Source organism: Salminus brasiliensis, chromosome 1 (genome assembly GCF_030463535.1).
Source record: "Salminus brasiliensis chromosome 1, fSalBra1.hap2, whole genome shotgun sequence".
NCBI classification, from domain to species: domain Eukaryota; kingdom Metazoa; phylum Chordata; class Actinopteri; order Characiformes; family Bryconidae; genus Salminus; species Salminus brasiliensis.
The window spans coordinates 97,086,371-97,100,791 of NC_132878.1; the positions used below are offsets into that span (position 1 = coordinate 97,086,371).

General features: G+C 44.6%; 2 protein-coding genes across 2 annotated transcripts; one reads left to right on the forward strand and one right to left on the reverse strand.

The window, feature by feature from the left end:
* Positions 1–3,123: 3,123 nt before the first annotated feature.
* LOC140558835 (sialic acid-binding Ig-like lectin 15) lies at positions 3,124–5,955 on the forward strand. The gene is made up of 3 exons (XM_072682722.1): positions 3,124–3,187; positions 4,995–5,384; positions 5,519–5,955. Exons 1-3 carry the CDS (start codon positions 3,124–3,126, stop codon positions 5,953–5,955), a joined length of 891 nt encoding a protein of 296 aa, XP_072538823.1.
* A 3,267-nt stretch (positions 5,956–9,222) lies between these two features.
* LOC140537569 (IgGFc-binding protein-like) lies at positions 9,223–13,928 on the reverse strand. The gene is made up of 4 exons (XM_072659740.1): positions 13,850–13,928; positions 11,955–12,056; positions 10,617–11,870; positions 9,223–9,810 (listed from the first exon to the last, which is right to left on the reverse strand). Exons 2-4 carry the CDS (start codon positions 11,992–11,994, stop codon positions 9,392–9,394), a joined length of 1,713 nt encoding a protein of 570 aa, XP_072515841.1. The 5' UTR covers positions 11,995–12,056; positions 13,850–13,928; the 3' UTR covers positions 9,223–9,391.
* Positions 13,929–14,421: the final 493 nt, after the last annotated feature.

Below are 14,421 nucleotides of genomic sequence, written 5' to 3' on the forward strand. Positions count from 1 at the left end.
CCTCCGGCATCATAGCATCTCCTCGCCCAATGCTAAGCATAAATGGTAAAGCTCACCACCACTGGACCCTGGAGCAGTGGAACCGTGTTCTGTGGAGTGAGGAATCACACGTCTCTATCTGATGGGTGTGGGTTTGGCGAATGCCAGGAGAACCTTACCTGCCTGACTGCACTGTGCCAGCTGTAGAGTTTGGTTGAGGGGGGGGTAATGCTATGGGGCTGTTTTTCCAGGCTTGGCCAGCTGTAGAGTTTGGTTGAGGGTGGGGGTAATGCTATGGGGCTGTTTTTCCAGGCTTGGCCAGCTGTAAAGTTTGGTTAAGGGGGGATAATGCTATAGGGCTGTTTTTCCAGGCTTGGCCAGCTGTAGAGTTTGGTTAAGGGGGGATAATGCTATGGTTTTTCCAGGCTTGGCCAGCTGTAGAGTTTGGTTAAGGGGTGTAATGCTATGGTTTTTCCAGGCTTGGCCAGCTGTAAAGTTTGGTTAAGGGGGGATAATGCTATAGGGCTGTTTTTCCAGGCTTGGCCAGCTGTAGAGTTTGGTTAAGGGGTGTAATGCTATGGTTTTTCCAGGCTTGGCCAGCTGTAGAGTTTGGTTAAGGGGGTATAATGCTATGGTTTTTCCAGGCTTGGCCAGCTGTAGAGTTTGGTTAAGGGGTGTAATGCTATGGTTTTTCCAGGCTTGGCCAGCTGTAGAGTTTGGTTAAGGGGGGATAATGCTATGGGTTTTCCAGGCTTGGCCAGCTGTAGAGTTTGGTTAAGGGGGGATAATGCTATGGGTTTTCCAGGCTTGGCCTGTAGGTCTCTTAGCTCCAGTGAGTACACAAGGTAAGTTTTACTGACTTAACATCATCCAGAGTTAGTCCACAGCCAAAAAAGAGGCCCTCCTAGGTCTCCCAGATTCCCCTTCTAAATCTATAGCCCCGCCCCTAATCTACCTAGGCTCTACCTACATTACTACAGACAGGAGTTAACCAGAAAATACAAGCATCTTAGTTTAGCAATACCCAGTGTCCATTAAAATGTCCCCAAGGAAGCTTGGTGTTCTGACTACATCACAGGGACTTCAGTTGAATGCCTATGCATTTGGAAAAGCGCCTGTAGGTGTCCAAATACTTTTGTCCATACAGTTTACTATATACTGCATACGAATAGTACAGGGCTAAGTCTATAACCATGTCTCTGTAGTCACTCTAGGGGTGCGTCCTCATCGGGCCTTTTTGAGGGCTGTGTTTCTGGGCTGTGTTTCTTCCCGTTGCTAAGCAACAGTAACAACATAACAACCGCCCCACTCAAACATCTTTACTGGACCCCTATTATTGCTACTTATGCTTATATAACTTTTTAAAATCACATTAGCTGTAGGTACTTGTGATATCTTACAGAATTCATCTCCAAAAACTGGCAACTTTACAGGAGAGGCCCAGCTTAAGAAACCCAGCTTAACTTTCAGTGGAAGTCAGGGTAAGAAGATTGTACTCCAGGTCATTTTGGAGCATTTCTATTGGTCCACTCATCATACAATTCTGACGCAATGTAAAATACAGATGCCAGATTCACATTCTGGAGAAAAGTGATTCATTTCAAAGCCATTCATTCATAGGCCTCAGTTTTAGCCTGCTCTGGTAGCTTTTCACCGTGATTTAAAGACCTCTCAGAGGGAGAACATGACCCTGACCAGTCTCGTGATGTGCTATTATCACACAGCCCGACCACATTCCATGCTAATTTCTCATTTATTAAAAAAAAAAAAGCTTAATTGGGAATTTCAAGCCAATACAAAGCAAATACATCAAGTTTGGAGTCATCTGGGGTGATGAAGCTCCATCCAGTACCTTTGGGAGGTGTTAGATCATCCACAAAATAATCATCCAACATCACTACAAGACCTACCTGATGCTCTCGTAGGGCCGTATGCAATCAGATCCCATATTCAGCAATGTTCCAACATCTAATCTCGAATCCAGGAGAGTAGAGACTGTTACTGTTACAACAGGAAGACACAAGGAACATTGAATGACATGTCCACAAACTTTTGTCAACTTTACATTTATATTGATCCTTAAAGTAGACCTTGTCCAGTATTGTCCACTCAACTGTCCCGCGGTCCTCCTTCGTTTTCCTTCCAGGTCAGGGGATAGAGGATCCTATCCTGCATGATGCTGCCACCTGGTGGCCAAGAATACCCACAGCAACATTAACTGCACTGACATTAACTGCAGTAACTTGCATTGAGTGAGTATGTTTAAATACAGTGCAAGTGGTTGCCATGGTGTTGCTAGATGGTTGCTAGACCGATGCTATACAGTTGTCTGGTGTCTGCTTTTGGTGCTTCAGGTGTTTTATTGATAGTGTTGCTTAGATGTTGTTAGGGTGTTGTTCTCAGCAAATGCTAGGGTATTCCAGGTGGTTGCTATGGCATCTCGGGGGACCCCATGGGGTGCAGAAACTTTTGCACCCTTTTATTCCTATGGGGAAACAAATCCAACAAAAATCTGTTGCTATGCAGAAACTGCACGTCCAGTCAAAACACTGTATAGTGAGTATGTTTAATTACAGTGTATAAATTTGGTCATTATGGGATGCCGGCGTTACTACCATAGTCAACAGTAAGGTATTCAGCTATTATTAGCTATTCATTTTCATATGAATCAATCAATCAGTGCACATTTGCAGTGAGGATTTGGTTGCATTCAGCAACAAGAACATTATTGGATGTGATGATCACCACCCCACCTCATCATCCCCAACTCATCCCAAAAGTACTGGATGGAGCTCCACCACCATCATTCCAGAGAACACAGCTCCTCCACTGCTCCACAGCTCCTCAATGCTGGGGGGCTTTATACCCCTCTAGCCCACGCCTGGCATTATTAGGCAGCATGGAGTCAATAGGTACATCTGGTCTGTCTGCTCCAGTGAGTCCTATTCTATTGGCAGTACTTCTTCTCTACAGGGACTAGACTAGCTGTGTGTGTGTGTGTGTGTGTGTGTGTAGATATATATATATATATAGAAACAGAGAAGTGGCCTCTATTTTTAGAGTTATGAGTGCTGTTAGAGGTGGGGACGTCTGCAGGGGATATAAAGCTCCTTCCCCAGCCGCAGGCAAAACTGTGGTCAAGCTATGGACACCCAAACCTTCAGCATCACGCTGACCCTGCTGCTGCTGCTGCTGCTCCAGTCAACAGGTTAGTAGCTGTAGGCCTTATCCCTGCACTGGTGGCTCAGTGGGGGAATCCTCACCTACCATGCGAGAGACCCGGGTCCGATTCCTGGCCAGTGCAGCCATCACAAGCTGAGGGATGGTGGTACCTCAGTGGTCAGAGCACTGGGTTGCTGAGAACAGGGGTCGTGGGTTTGATACCTGCGTCTGTTGGGCCCCTGGAGCAAGGCACGTAACCCTCTCTGCAACTGTTTTTGCTAAGCGGTTGCTATGGTGTTGCTAGATGGTTGCTAGACGAATGCTACAGAGTTGCTAATTCAGGTGTTTGTTATAGTGTTGCTTAGAGGCGTCCTAGACGGTTGCTATGGCAGTGGTGGATCAGCGGTTTGAGCACCGGGCTATTGATTACTGGTGTCTTGTTGACAAGTGGTTGCTGTGGTACCCTATGTGGTGCACTAGCCTTTGCAGTCTATTTATTCCTAAATCTGTTGCTATGCGGAAACTGTACGTCCAATCAAAGCGCTGAATCACAGTCACACTGAACAATCTGGAGTTCGTCCGATATCTCTATGACAACCAGCTAAACAGTGCTGGGGAAATAACCGTAAGCTACATTTGCTAATTAACCTAATGCTAATCTGAGTGTTAATATGTTATATTATATAAAGTAATGATTAAGTCAGTCCTGATGCTGTAAATCTCTCCCACATGGTAAGGAATACGGTTTATTAATTTAGCAATGGTATCGGATCGGTATCGGATATCGACGATATGCAAAGTTTATGTATCATATCGGTATCGAAACTAGTCTTTGCTATGGTAACGATGAGAAAAGTTTGCCTTGCTCGGCTCGAAACACTCAAAAGTCGCGTACTGAGTCTCTTAATGAATCATGGGTGTGTTTGTTTTGGGCGTAACATTAAGATCCCTTTAAGAGCCAGGTGCGGTCAGAATGACCTTGGTGGGTTGATATTTCAGTGGCTGTTTTCAGTCAGTGGAGCTCCTGCTGTGTTTTCCGTTTCCATCAGAAGAGAGATATTCACAAGCAGCGCTGCTGTTGCCGGGGTGTAAGATAGCAACGAGCATCGCAGGGTGTAAGATAGGGCCCTGAGTGTACTAACCTGCCAGGCCCGCACTATTAGTATTAGTATGTAGTGTTAGTGTGTAGTACGCAAGTGGGACGCAGCCAGTGTTTATCTCAGCAATATTAGCATTTCTGTGTGAAGTTTACTGTGACTAGCATTGACCTTCCCCAGCAGGACATGGCAGCTGGTCCATTAAAATGTAGATGTTCAGGATACTAACTGGACCTTAAAAGCATCCATTCAGAATTTGCAGTAAATCCACTGATATGGTAACGGTCAGCGGATTTTATAGCTTAAAACAGGTCTGTTTAAGCCCCGCCTTCTCTCAGCTGCTATTGGTTGACATGTACATGCATCTACATGCAACTAGACCTAGTGGTCAAACCGTTTCCCACCACAGTCGACTGACCACAGCCTAAAAATGAATGGACACAAACGTAAATAAACACAAATCAGTGGAACTGAGTGACCAATGAGAGTGTAGCGTACACACCAGCAAGGCTGGTATAATCGGATGATTTCTTTATGGCAACTGACTTTAATTTACATATTTGTCATTTATTTTTTGCATTCTTTTTGGCATGAAAATAAAAATAGTGTTCTGTAACAGGGTGGTAAAAGTGAAACTCATTAATGTTTTATTTATTTTGCTTGTATTAATGAAGCAATATTGGCTAGTAAGGTAGTTAAGGTATTAGTGTTGGTAGCATTTCTAGCCTTTTACTAGCATTAACCCTCTGTCCACAGCTCCAGCAGCCCACGATGATGGCTGGTCTATGACAGTTCCCACAGAGGTCCTAGCTAGGGAGGGTTACCCGGTTGTGCTGCCCTGCTCATTCACCCACCCCCACCAAACTCACCACTCCTCCATGCACGTGGTGTGGCGTCTGGGTCATGGCCACACGGGCACGGTGTTGTTCCGCTGCTCGAGTCTCAATGGCAGCCAGCACTGCCAGCCCCAGCAAAACCAGGACCAGCGCTACCGTCTGGAGGGAAACTACCGCGAGCATGACCTGTCACTGCGCATCAACAGTGCCTCCCTGCAGGACAGTGGCCGCTACTACTGCCGCGTAGAGCTGCCGGGACAACCACATGGTAGCTACGAGAATAAACTGGGGACGAGGCTGCGAGTGGAAGGTAATATTGACTTTATAAAAGGACAAAAGTATTGGGACACTTGCTTATTTATTATTTCTTCTGAAATTGAGGGTTGAGTTTAGAAAACCTTTTTTGGAATAACCCCCATTTCTATTGTTGTTCTTCTGAACCAGCTCCACCACGCATCCTGAGCTTGACCGTAGAAGGCAGTGTGGACGCTACTCTCAAAGCCCTGTGTCAGGTTCAGGGCTACCCCTTACCGGACGTCCAGTGGATGGTTCCAGATGATGTTTTCGAGGGCGATACTGGACTCCCGCTCGCTCAAGAGGCCCCTGTTCGGCACCGGACCACTAGCCAGCTGCTGGATGTCCAGCCGGGGGGGCAGTACACCTGTACTGCCTCAAACCACCTAGGCAAAGACCAAGCCATGGTGTACATTTTACCCCGCGCTCCAGAGAAGATTACCAGTGAGGCCAACTCTTCCGCTCTGCCACTGATGCTAGGGTTAGCATTAGTGGCTAAAGTGCTACTAGCCTTGGGTTTGGGGGCTTGGGTACTTAACCCCTTCAACTCAAAGGAGCCAACAGAGGGTCCAGATTTTACCTCCTAAGGTTACTAACTACTTAACTCACATATAGGGGCGGGTACCCTGCCGAATAAACAGCCTGGCTGGCTCAAGCTGGTCAGGCTGGTTAAGCTAGTTGACCAGCTTAGCTCCTGACCAGCATTGGCATGTTTGTGTTTGAGTTTAATGGTTTAGCTGGTCTACCAGCATGGCCAACCTGACAAAGCTAGTTAACCAGTATGACCAAGCTGGTCCACCAGCATGGCCAATCTGACAAAGCTAGTCAACCAGCATGACCAAGCTGGTCTACCAGCATGGCAAAGCTAGTTAACCAACCTGACAAAGCTAGTCAACCAGCATGACCAAGCTGGTCTACCAGCATGGCAAAGCTAGTTAACCAACCTGACAAAGCTAGTTAACCAATATGACCAAGCTGGTCTACCAGTATGACCAAGCTGGTCTACCAGTATGACCAAGCTGGTCTACCAGTATGGCCAATCTGATGAAGCTAGTTAACCAGTATGACCAAGCTGGTCTACCAGTATGGCAAAGCTAGTTAACAAACCAGACAAAGCTAGTTAACCAGTATGACCAAGCTGGTCTACCAGTATGGCCAATCTGATGAAGCTAGTTAACCAGTATGACCAAGCTGGTCTACCAGTATGGCCAATCTCATGAAGCTAGTTAACCAGTATGACCAAGCTGGTCTACCTAACAAATCTGGTCTACCAGCACGGTCAACCTGACGGAGCTAATCAACCAGTAAGACCAAGCTGGTCTACCAGCATGGCCAAAGAGGTTGAGTAACATAACCAACTTGACTAAACTGGTCAATTAGCTTTACCAAACTACTTAACCACTATGACCAGCTTGATGACCCCAATCAGACCCAAATAAAAATATACTCTATGCTGGTCAAGCGCTCAACCGGTTAACCAACCTAACCAGTTGGTTTTCCAGTATAGAGTATGTTTTTACTTGGATGACCAGAATTTCGACCATGTTCACCATCAAAATCTGCCAAAACAGCTCTGACCCATTGAGGCATCTGACTCCACAAGACCTCTGAAAAGTCCTGTAAGTTGTGAGGTGGGCGGGGCCTCCATGAACATCACTGAGCCTCAGGCCTCCATGCCCCTGTCGCCAGTTCACCGGTAGAGTCCTTTCTTGGAGCACTTTTGGTAGGTATTGACCACTGCATACCCCGGACAGGAGCACCCCACAAGACCTGCATGATGTTCTGGAGATGTTCTGACCCAGTCTTCTATCTAGAACATCACAGTCTGGTTCTTGTCAAAGTGTCTTAGATTCTTACACTTCACCATTTTCCTGCTTCAAAAACAAGCACCTTCGTCACCTCCAGGACCTCACCTGTTAAAAGTATAAGATCCTTGAGGAACCGTGCAGGAACCTCTTACGTTGCTTTGAGGTACCTTCAGGAAAAGGGTTCCTTGAAGGTTCCTCAAAGCACCTTAAGAGGTTCCTCCATAGTTTCAAACTATAGAACCTCCAAAAGCTCCTCAAGGATGCTTTTAACAGTGCAGGAGAGACATGATATTGACTGAAAATGAGCAGAGGATGAGGTAGACGTCTCTCCTCACTGATTTATCCGGTGGCTCGGCCGTTGTGGAATAATGGAATACGTTCTAGAGAGCAGGGATTTAATGGAATTACTTGGCTGGTGATCGTGGGGGATTTGGGTTGGTCATACAATAAAGGTCCAGTTTTCCACTGTTTTAAATATAGCCTTGCTTCCTCTTTCCTGGTGAATCTGCCAGACTTATGACTCTTACTGTCTGTCTCTCAGGCTAATACTCATATATACAGCGGTGCTCGAAACTCTGTGACCCCTTTAGAATTATTTTTGACCTCAGATTTTCACACAAATCCTAAAAGTGTGTATATATATATATATATATATATATATATATATATATATATATATATATATATATATATATATATACACACACACACATATGTGTTATTCTATAATTTACACATGTAAATACACACGTGTATATATATATATATTTCTTCTGAAGACTCTTCCATTCAATGACTTTTATCTATCATTAATAATAGTTCTGATCAGAGGAGGATGGGTTGAGTCCCCCTTGTGAGCCCATACCCCTTCCTTGCTTTTGGCTGCTCACCGGGGGTCTTCTTACTGATTACTAATTGTGTAAAAATAAGTAGAAATGTTGGTTCTCTAAACCTTAATGGAGTAATTATTTATTTTTCAGACTTTTTGCTTCTACTTCTCACATTTTCACCCAATTATCTGACCTTTCTCCTCCTTACATTTTAAAATCAGCCTCGTTCCTCCTATTTCATTCCCCTTAGTTTTCATTCCGGCTCGTCATCAATAAAAACCCTCTCCAGATAAATCTCTCCATCCGGAAAGTGAGAGTCTGATCCTGATTGGATGAGAAGTGTAAACAGACACCATTCTGACTCCCTGTTGGTTTATAAGCGATCCACCACACCTGCACACGTCCCTCTCCAGCGAGCTCACAGCAGACGTCTGTAGTCTAGTATGAAGACTGTGTCCGTGGCAGAGACTCAAGAGAGCTGCAGTGAAACGTCCCGACTGAGCCCCACATTTACATTCCAATAAAGCTTATTGATCACATTTACATTCCAATAAAGCTTATTGATCACACGCCTCTGAAGTCTGACTTTCTGCAGCTTTACAGAACTTCTAGACAACGACTCCTCATATTTTCCTCCATGAAGCTCATGTTGATGCTCAGTAGAGCACAGAGACGCTCCTTTAATAGAGCTGATATTACTGAAATGCTTCATTTTCAATGGGCAGATCTGCAGCTGAAACAGGAGCCTAGTGCAGCCCAACATTTTTAACATCAACATTTTAATAGATCATTAGAATATCAGACATTAATATTAATATACAACAGTATCCTCATTATGACTTTTAGAGAAATGGGTTTTTGGGGGGGGGGGGGCCTAAGCTTTCGGTCTTTGTTTTCCTTACATTACTTTTACTTTTCTACTTGAAGTGGTTCTGAAACCAGTACTTTTACACTTTTACTGGAGTAAAAAGCTTCAGTTGATTCTTCAGCTTCTATAGAAGTCTTTTAAACCCTCGTATCTCCACTCACTTCTACCTGAGGAATGAATGGCTATTCTTTTGACACCTTTGGTCAGCACCAAACCGAACTGAATGAACTGAACTGAACCGAATGTTTTATGCTAATATTGCTTTTATTAATGCAGATATACTCATAACTGTACTGCACATATAAATAAACAGCAGATATGCTTACTTAGACTGATTATATATATATCTATATATCTATATCTATATCTCTCTCTCTCTCTCTCTCTATATATATATATATATATATATATATATATATATATATATATATATATATATATATATATATATATATTGGGGTGGGGGCTACTTTAAAGAAGCAAAAGTAAACAGGGCTGTAAGCCACAAGTGTTGTGCTCAGCCAAATGGGTTGATGAGACTCAGGTAGCTGGGTGGGCTGAAACACATGGGCTTCATGGATGAGCAGCATCGTGCACTGCCCCACGTATAGCTCCCGTTGGGCTCCATCTTGACAAACACACACATGCCTTTCTCAGGATTGACCGGCTGGCCGCTGTCCCAGTTGAAGAAGCTAAAGACTTGTCCGCTTTGCCAGTACCACTCCATGGTCTGTAGGCTGCGCCGCAGGCCGATCCACGCCTGACCTTTAGCTCCAATCTTGGTCAGCTCCAGGGCCATGTAACGCTGAGCAGCGGCCCAGCTAGGGCTGGCCAGCTGACCGCCTTTCTGCATGCAGTACTGACGAGACTCTGGCCAGCTCACTGATTGATCACTGACCTTCAGGATTGCCGGAGAGACCAAACAGCCGCTGGGGTCTGAAAGAAAACACACACTTAAGCTGTGTTTGCACTAAAATTAGAGCCTGTTTACACCTGGAATTACCAGCGCTTTGGTTCATCGGATCAATTTCGGATTACACTTGGCTGCATGAAAAGCCTGGTGTCAACAACCGGCATTACGCGCTGTAGTCGGATTAAGATCGGATCACTCAAACCTCAGAGTACCCCCCAAATCTCCTCCCAGTACAACAGAACCCTCCCATTACCTCCAAAACTCCTCCCAGTACAACAGAACCCTCCCAGTACCTCCAAAACTCTTCCCAGTACAACAAAAACACCTCCTAGTACAACCAAACCCCCTCCCAGCACAGCAGAAACAACTCCCAATACAAGAGAAACAACTCCAAATACAACAGAACCCTCCCAGTACCTCCAAAACCCCTTCCAGTACAACAAAAACACCTCCTAGTACAACAGAAACAACACCTAGTAAAACTCCTGTAATCGAATGACGATCGGATCACTCAAACCTCCTAGTAACCCAAAAAAAACCCTCCCAGTACAACAAAACCCCTCCCAGTACAACAACTGCCAGTACAACCCCTCCCAATACAACAGAATCACCTCCTAGTACAACCCCTCCAAGTACAAGAGAAACAACTCCCAGCACAGCAGAAACACCTCCCATTTCAACCAAAACCCATCCCAGTACAACATATACTCCCAATACCACCAAAACTCCTCCCAGTAGCACCAAAACTCCTCCCGGTACAACTTAAAGTAGCTAAAGCATTCATTAGTCCACAAACATTTGGACATATAGTGTATTTGTGGTCACTTACCTGGTTCTTTATTTATAGAGATAGCTGGACCACCATATTCAACCGAAGTCTGCATTTTCTCAAGGACGTACACTGCCATCTTTGAGGAGGGATGCCAAATGACGTGGGACATCAGGAGAAAAAGATCCACTGTGGCCCAGGAGTACGCCGTGCCATTTATGTCGTTCCACTCTAACGATGAGCCAAACGTGTTGCTGTCTAGACGTACATCTGAGACATGGGCCGTTTCAACGATGAGCAAAGCCTCTGATTTGGTGACCGAGGTGACGTGGACCAGGTAGCAGGCCGAGAACATGGAGACGGGGATGAGATCCATCAAACTTGCGACACCCATGAGCCTCAGGGACACAGGTTGGGAGGCTGAGATGTTGGAGAACCCCATCGTTAGCTGTTGGTAGAAGGGTAGGAAGTCGGAGCTGCCAGCATCCAACATCTCAGAGCCAGTCAGGGGTGGAGAACCGTACCTGAGCTCCACTGACTCGTCTGACGTCGAGAACATTCGGGAATTGTTGGTAATGTAGGACGGAGGTACGAGGAAACTGTCCCCCAGGAGGTTTGCGGGCCTGAGCTGATGGACCACCATCGTGCATCTGCAGAGCGAGGTGTCCAAGCAAGGGTGGGTTAGCAAGATGGAGATGTTGGCTTTAGCGGTGACCTTCATCAAGGAGTCGCTGCTCTTCATCTGGAGAACCTGGAAGGGGCTGAGCTTGACGCTCGTCTCCGAGCCGCTTTGTTCGTTGGTGACCTTCACCGTGTTCTCCTTATCTTCTGCGTTGATGATGAGAACCCTGAAGTAGTTGTAAGTCTGGGCCTGACTGGAAGAATCTGAAGAGACGACCCAGTCGGAGACGTTGTAGTCGTTTAGCATTAAGAGGAGCTCTGTGAAATTGAGGAAGGGAACGTGATACTCCTGACCCAGGTTAGTCACAGGTTGGACAACGTTGGTCTGGACGCTGTTCGCCCTCTTGCTTATCGAAAACACAGTGATGTCATTGCTGCTGGTGATTCGGACAGACTTTGAGGATTGGCCGAGTTGGTGCTCCTCCACCTCACTGGGAAGATACACAGCTTGCGTCTGGCCTGCGTTCAGGGTCCCCGTTATGAAGTTTGCGCCGTTGTAGATGACGTGGAAGTTAGTGTTGGCGTGGAGGGCGGTGATTTTGAGGACGTTGGTGAGAACGGACGGATAGTAGTAGGCGATGTTCTCCGGAAAGGCTGTGACGAAGTCCCTACCGTAGTCCTCCGCGGCATGGCCTGGTAGAAGAGGCAGAGCGGGTTATCGCTGTACGCCTGAATCATTCCAACTGCAGAAAATGACCAAGCACCTTACCAGCTTACCTTGGTAAATCACAGATACCGTGAGCAGGATGGTCAGCATGATTATGGAGATGGGACAGGTGTTCGACCGGACAGCTTCAGCGCTTTTAGCAAGGGCTTGAGCTGTGAAGAAGAACAGCAGCAGTTACACAGCAGGTTCCTTCGGTGTGTGTTGACACCATAGACCAGGGCTGCTCAATCCTGGTCCTGGAGATCTACCACCCTGAGGAGTCCAGATCCAACACAGCTGACTCTGATGTTCAGATGCTCCTGAAGGCCTTCATTACCTGGATCAGGTGTGGTAGATTTGAGGTGGAGCTAAACTCTGCAGGGTGGTAGATCCCCAGGACCAGGATTGAGCAGACCTGCCATAGACTGTATATAAGGTTGGACTGGATGACGGAGGTAAGACCCTTTACTACTGCAGCAGCAATGATCAGGCTGGTCAGGAAGAGTCAGTTTGCATGTCCTTCACGCATGAGGCGTGTTCTTTGACTGGGTTTTGACCTGCAGTGAACCGTTCCTGACCTTCGCCATTGTGCACTGTCCAATAATAACACCACTCACAGCTGATGGAGGAAGATCTAGGAGGGAGGAAATTTCACCAGCTGACTTGTTGTTGGTGCTGAGCTCCTATTACATACAGAACCACGCTGGAGTTCAGTGAGCTCTTTAGAACCTCCTGTTCTTTCACTGATGTGTGGAAGAAAGGCAGACTGCAGGGCTAGAGGCTTGATTTTACACACCTGCGGCAATGAGACTGAATTCAATGATAAAGAGGTGTGTCCCAATACTTTTGTCAATATAGTGTATACACTCTTGCTGTCATGTGGGGGAAAAAGTAACTATTTCCAAAACAATAGTAGAAGGAAGCAGCTCTCAGAGGTCGATGTTCTACGGAAACGAGAGGTTCTAAAGACACAAGAGGTTCTAAGGATATGAGATGTTCTACAGATTTGAGAGGTCTTAAGGATACAAAAGGTTCTAAGGATAATAAAGGTTTAACAGATATGAGAGGTTCTAAGGATACAAGCGGTTCTACATATATGAGGTCTTATAGATACGAGAGGTTCTAAGGATACCAGAAGGGAGGAATTTCGTGGTACTGAACAAGAGTATAAGAATAACAACAGTTCTTCTGTTCACGTCTTTTATGGAGCACGTTGAGTAAACATCCACAGAGCAGGCTAGAAAAAGTAAGTGAACCTCTGTGTTAATGAATTCTCAGAGAGCTAATTGGCGAAAGGTGTTTCAGTAAAGATGATGATTGGATGGATGGGTTTCACAGACGCCTTGCCCATGAAATCCAGGCACACAGAACTGAAGTTATTATCTGAATATTATTAACAAAGTTAATAATAAAAGTTTTTGAATGTTTTGACTGCAATTAAACATGAAGTATAATTACATTTATATTTATTTAAATATGTAATAAGTTACATTTATTTAAATGATTTCATACACACAACTAGATGTAATCAGAATCAGACGGTTGCTCAGAATTTTATGATGAATGAACCAATAGAAATGCTCCAAAATTAGGAAATAAAAGTTACTGTTGAAGATACAGGTGTTTTGTGTGATGACTATATATATATATAAATAAATATTATACACATATATATATATATATATATATATATATATATATATATATATATATATCAATCACCTCCCATGATTTTATATATATATATAATATATATAAAATACAATATATTATTATATAAATACTTCTTTTTTATCATTTATTTATTTTTATTATTTATATATTATATTTTAAGAACTTATATGGTTGGAATAATGTTATTTATAATTATTATATATACACATGGTATGTAATATTTATAACTGATAATCATAAATAAACTAAAGGTCATGATGTGTGTTTATTAAAAATTTTAGAAAGTCCTTACCTGTGGAGAAAACACACTCCAGCCCTCCAAACTATCCGTTTTGTGGGATCTATCCTCTACAGCTCTCTCTCTCTCTCTCTCACACACACACACACACACACACACACACACACACACATTCATTTGATTTTCAAATGCCTGTATTTACACTCACGTTTGCATGACATGCTGCAGACCCTGGACCTTTAAGGACAAGGTGTTTCAGGTGACATGAAGGCAAATGAGCTGCTTTACCACAACCACAACCACAACCACCCACTATAGAGGGGATATACTGTTCAAGGGGAAATCCACCCATTTTCTACAATTCTGCATAATAAACAGTTAAGATATGAGAACAGAGTGAGTCTGAGAGGGGGGTGGTGGTGTTGGTGGGTTTAGTGTGAAACGCTTGGTTCTAGATAAGCTCCCCCAGTCAGAGCTGGAGTTCTAAAGTGGAGGTGAAGGGAAGCAGACGTCTGAAGCTCTAATAAAAGCTCCTCACAGAAAGTTCTTCACCTAATGCCTGATGTCTGAGACAGAGGAGGGTTAGTAAATAAATTAAAAAATGAATAATAATGTAATGTGGGGGT

Excerpts from the sequence above, each read along its gene's own strand:
- LOC140558835 (XM_072682722.1), top strand. The coding sequence starts at position 3,124 with ATGGACACCCAAACCTTCAGCATCACGCTGACCCTGCTGCTGCTGCTG. Across the intron at positions 3,188-4,994 it reads GCTGCTGCTCCAGTCAACAG|CTCCAGCAGCCCACGATGAT; the intron begins GTTAGTAGCTGT and ends CTCTGTCCACAG. Across the intron at positions 5,385-5,518 it reads GACGAGGCTGCGAGTGGAAG|CTCCACCACGCATCCTGAGC; the intron begins GTAATATTGACT and ends CTTCTGAACCAG.
- LOC140537569 (XM_072659740.1), bottom strand. The coding sequence starts at position 11,994 with ATGCTGACCATCCTGCTCACGGTATCTGTGATTTACCAAG. Across the intron at positions 11,871-11,954 it reads GGTATCTGTGATTTACCAAG|GCCATGCCGCGGAGGACTAC; the intron begins GTAAGCTGGTAA and ends CTCTTCTACCAG. Across the intron at positions 9,811-10,616 it reads CTCTATAAATAAAGAACCAG|ACCCCAGCGGCTGTTTGGTC; the intron begins GTAAGTGACCAC and ends GTTTTCTTTCAG.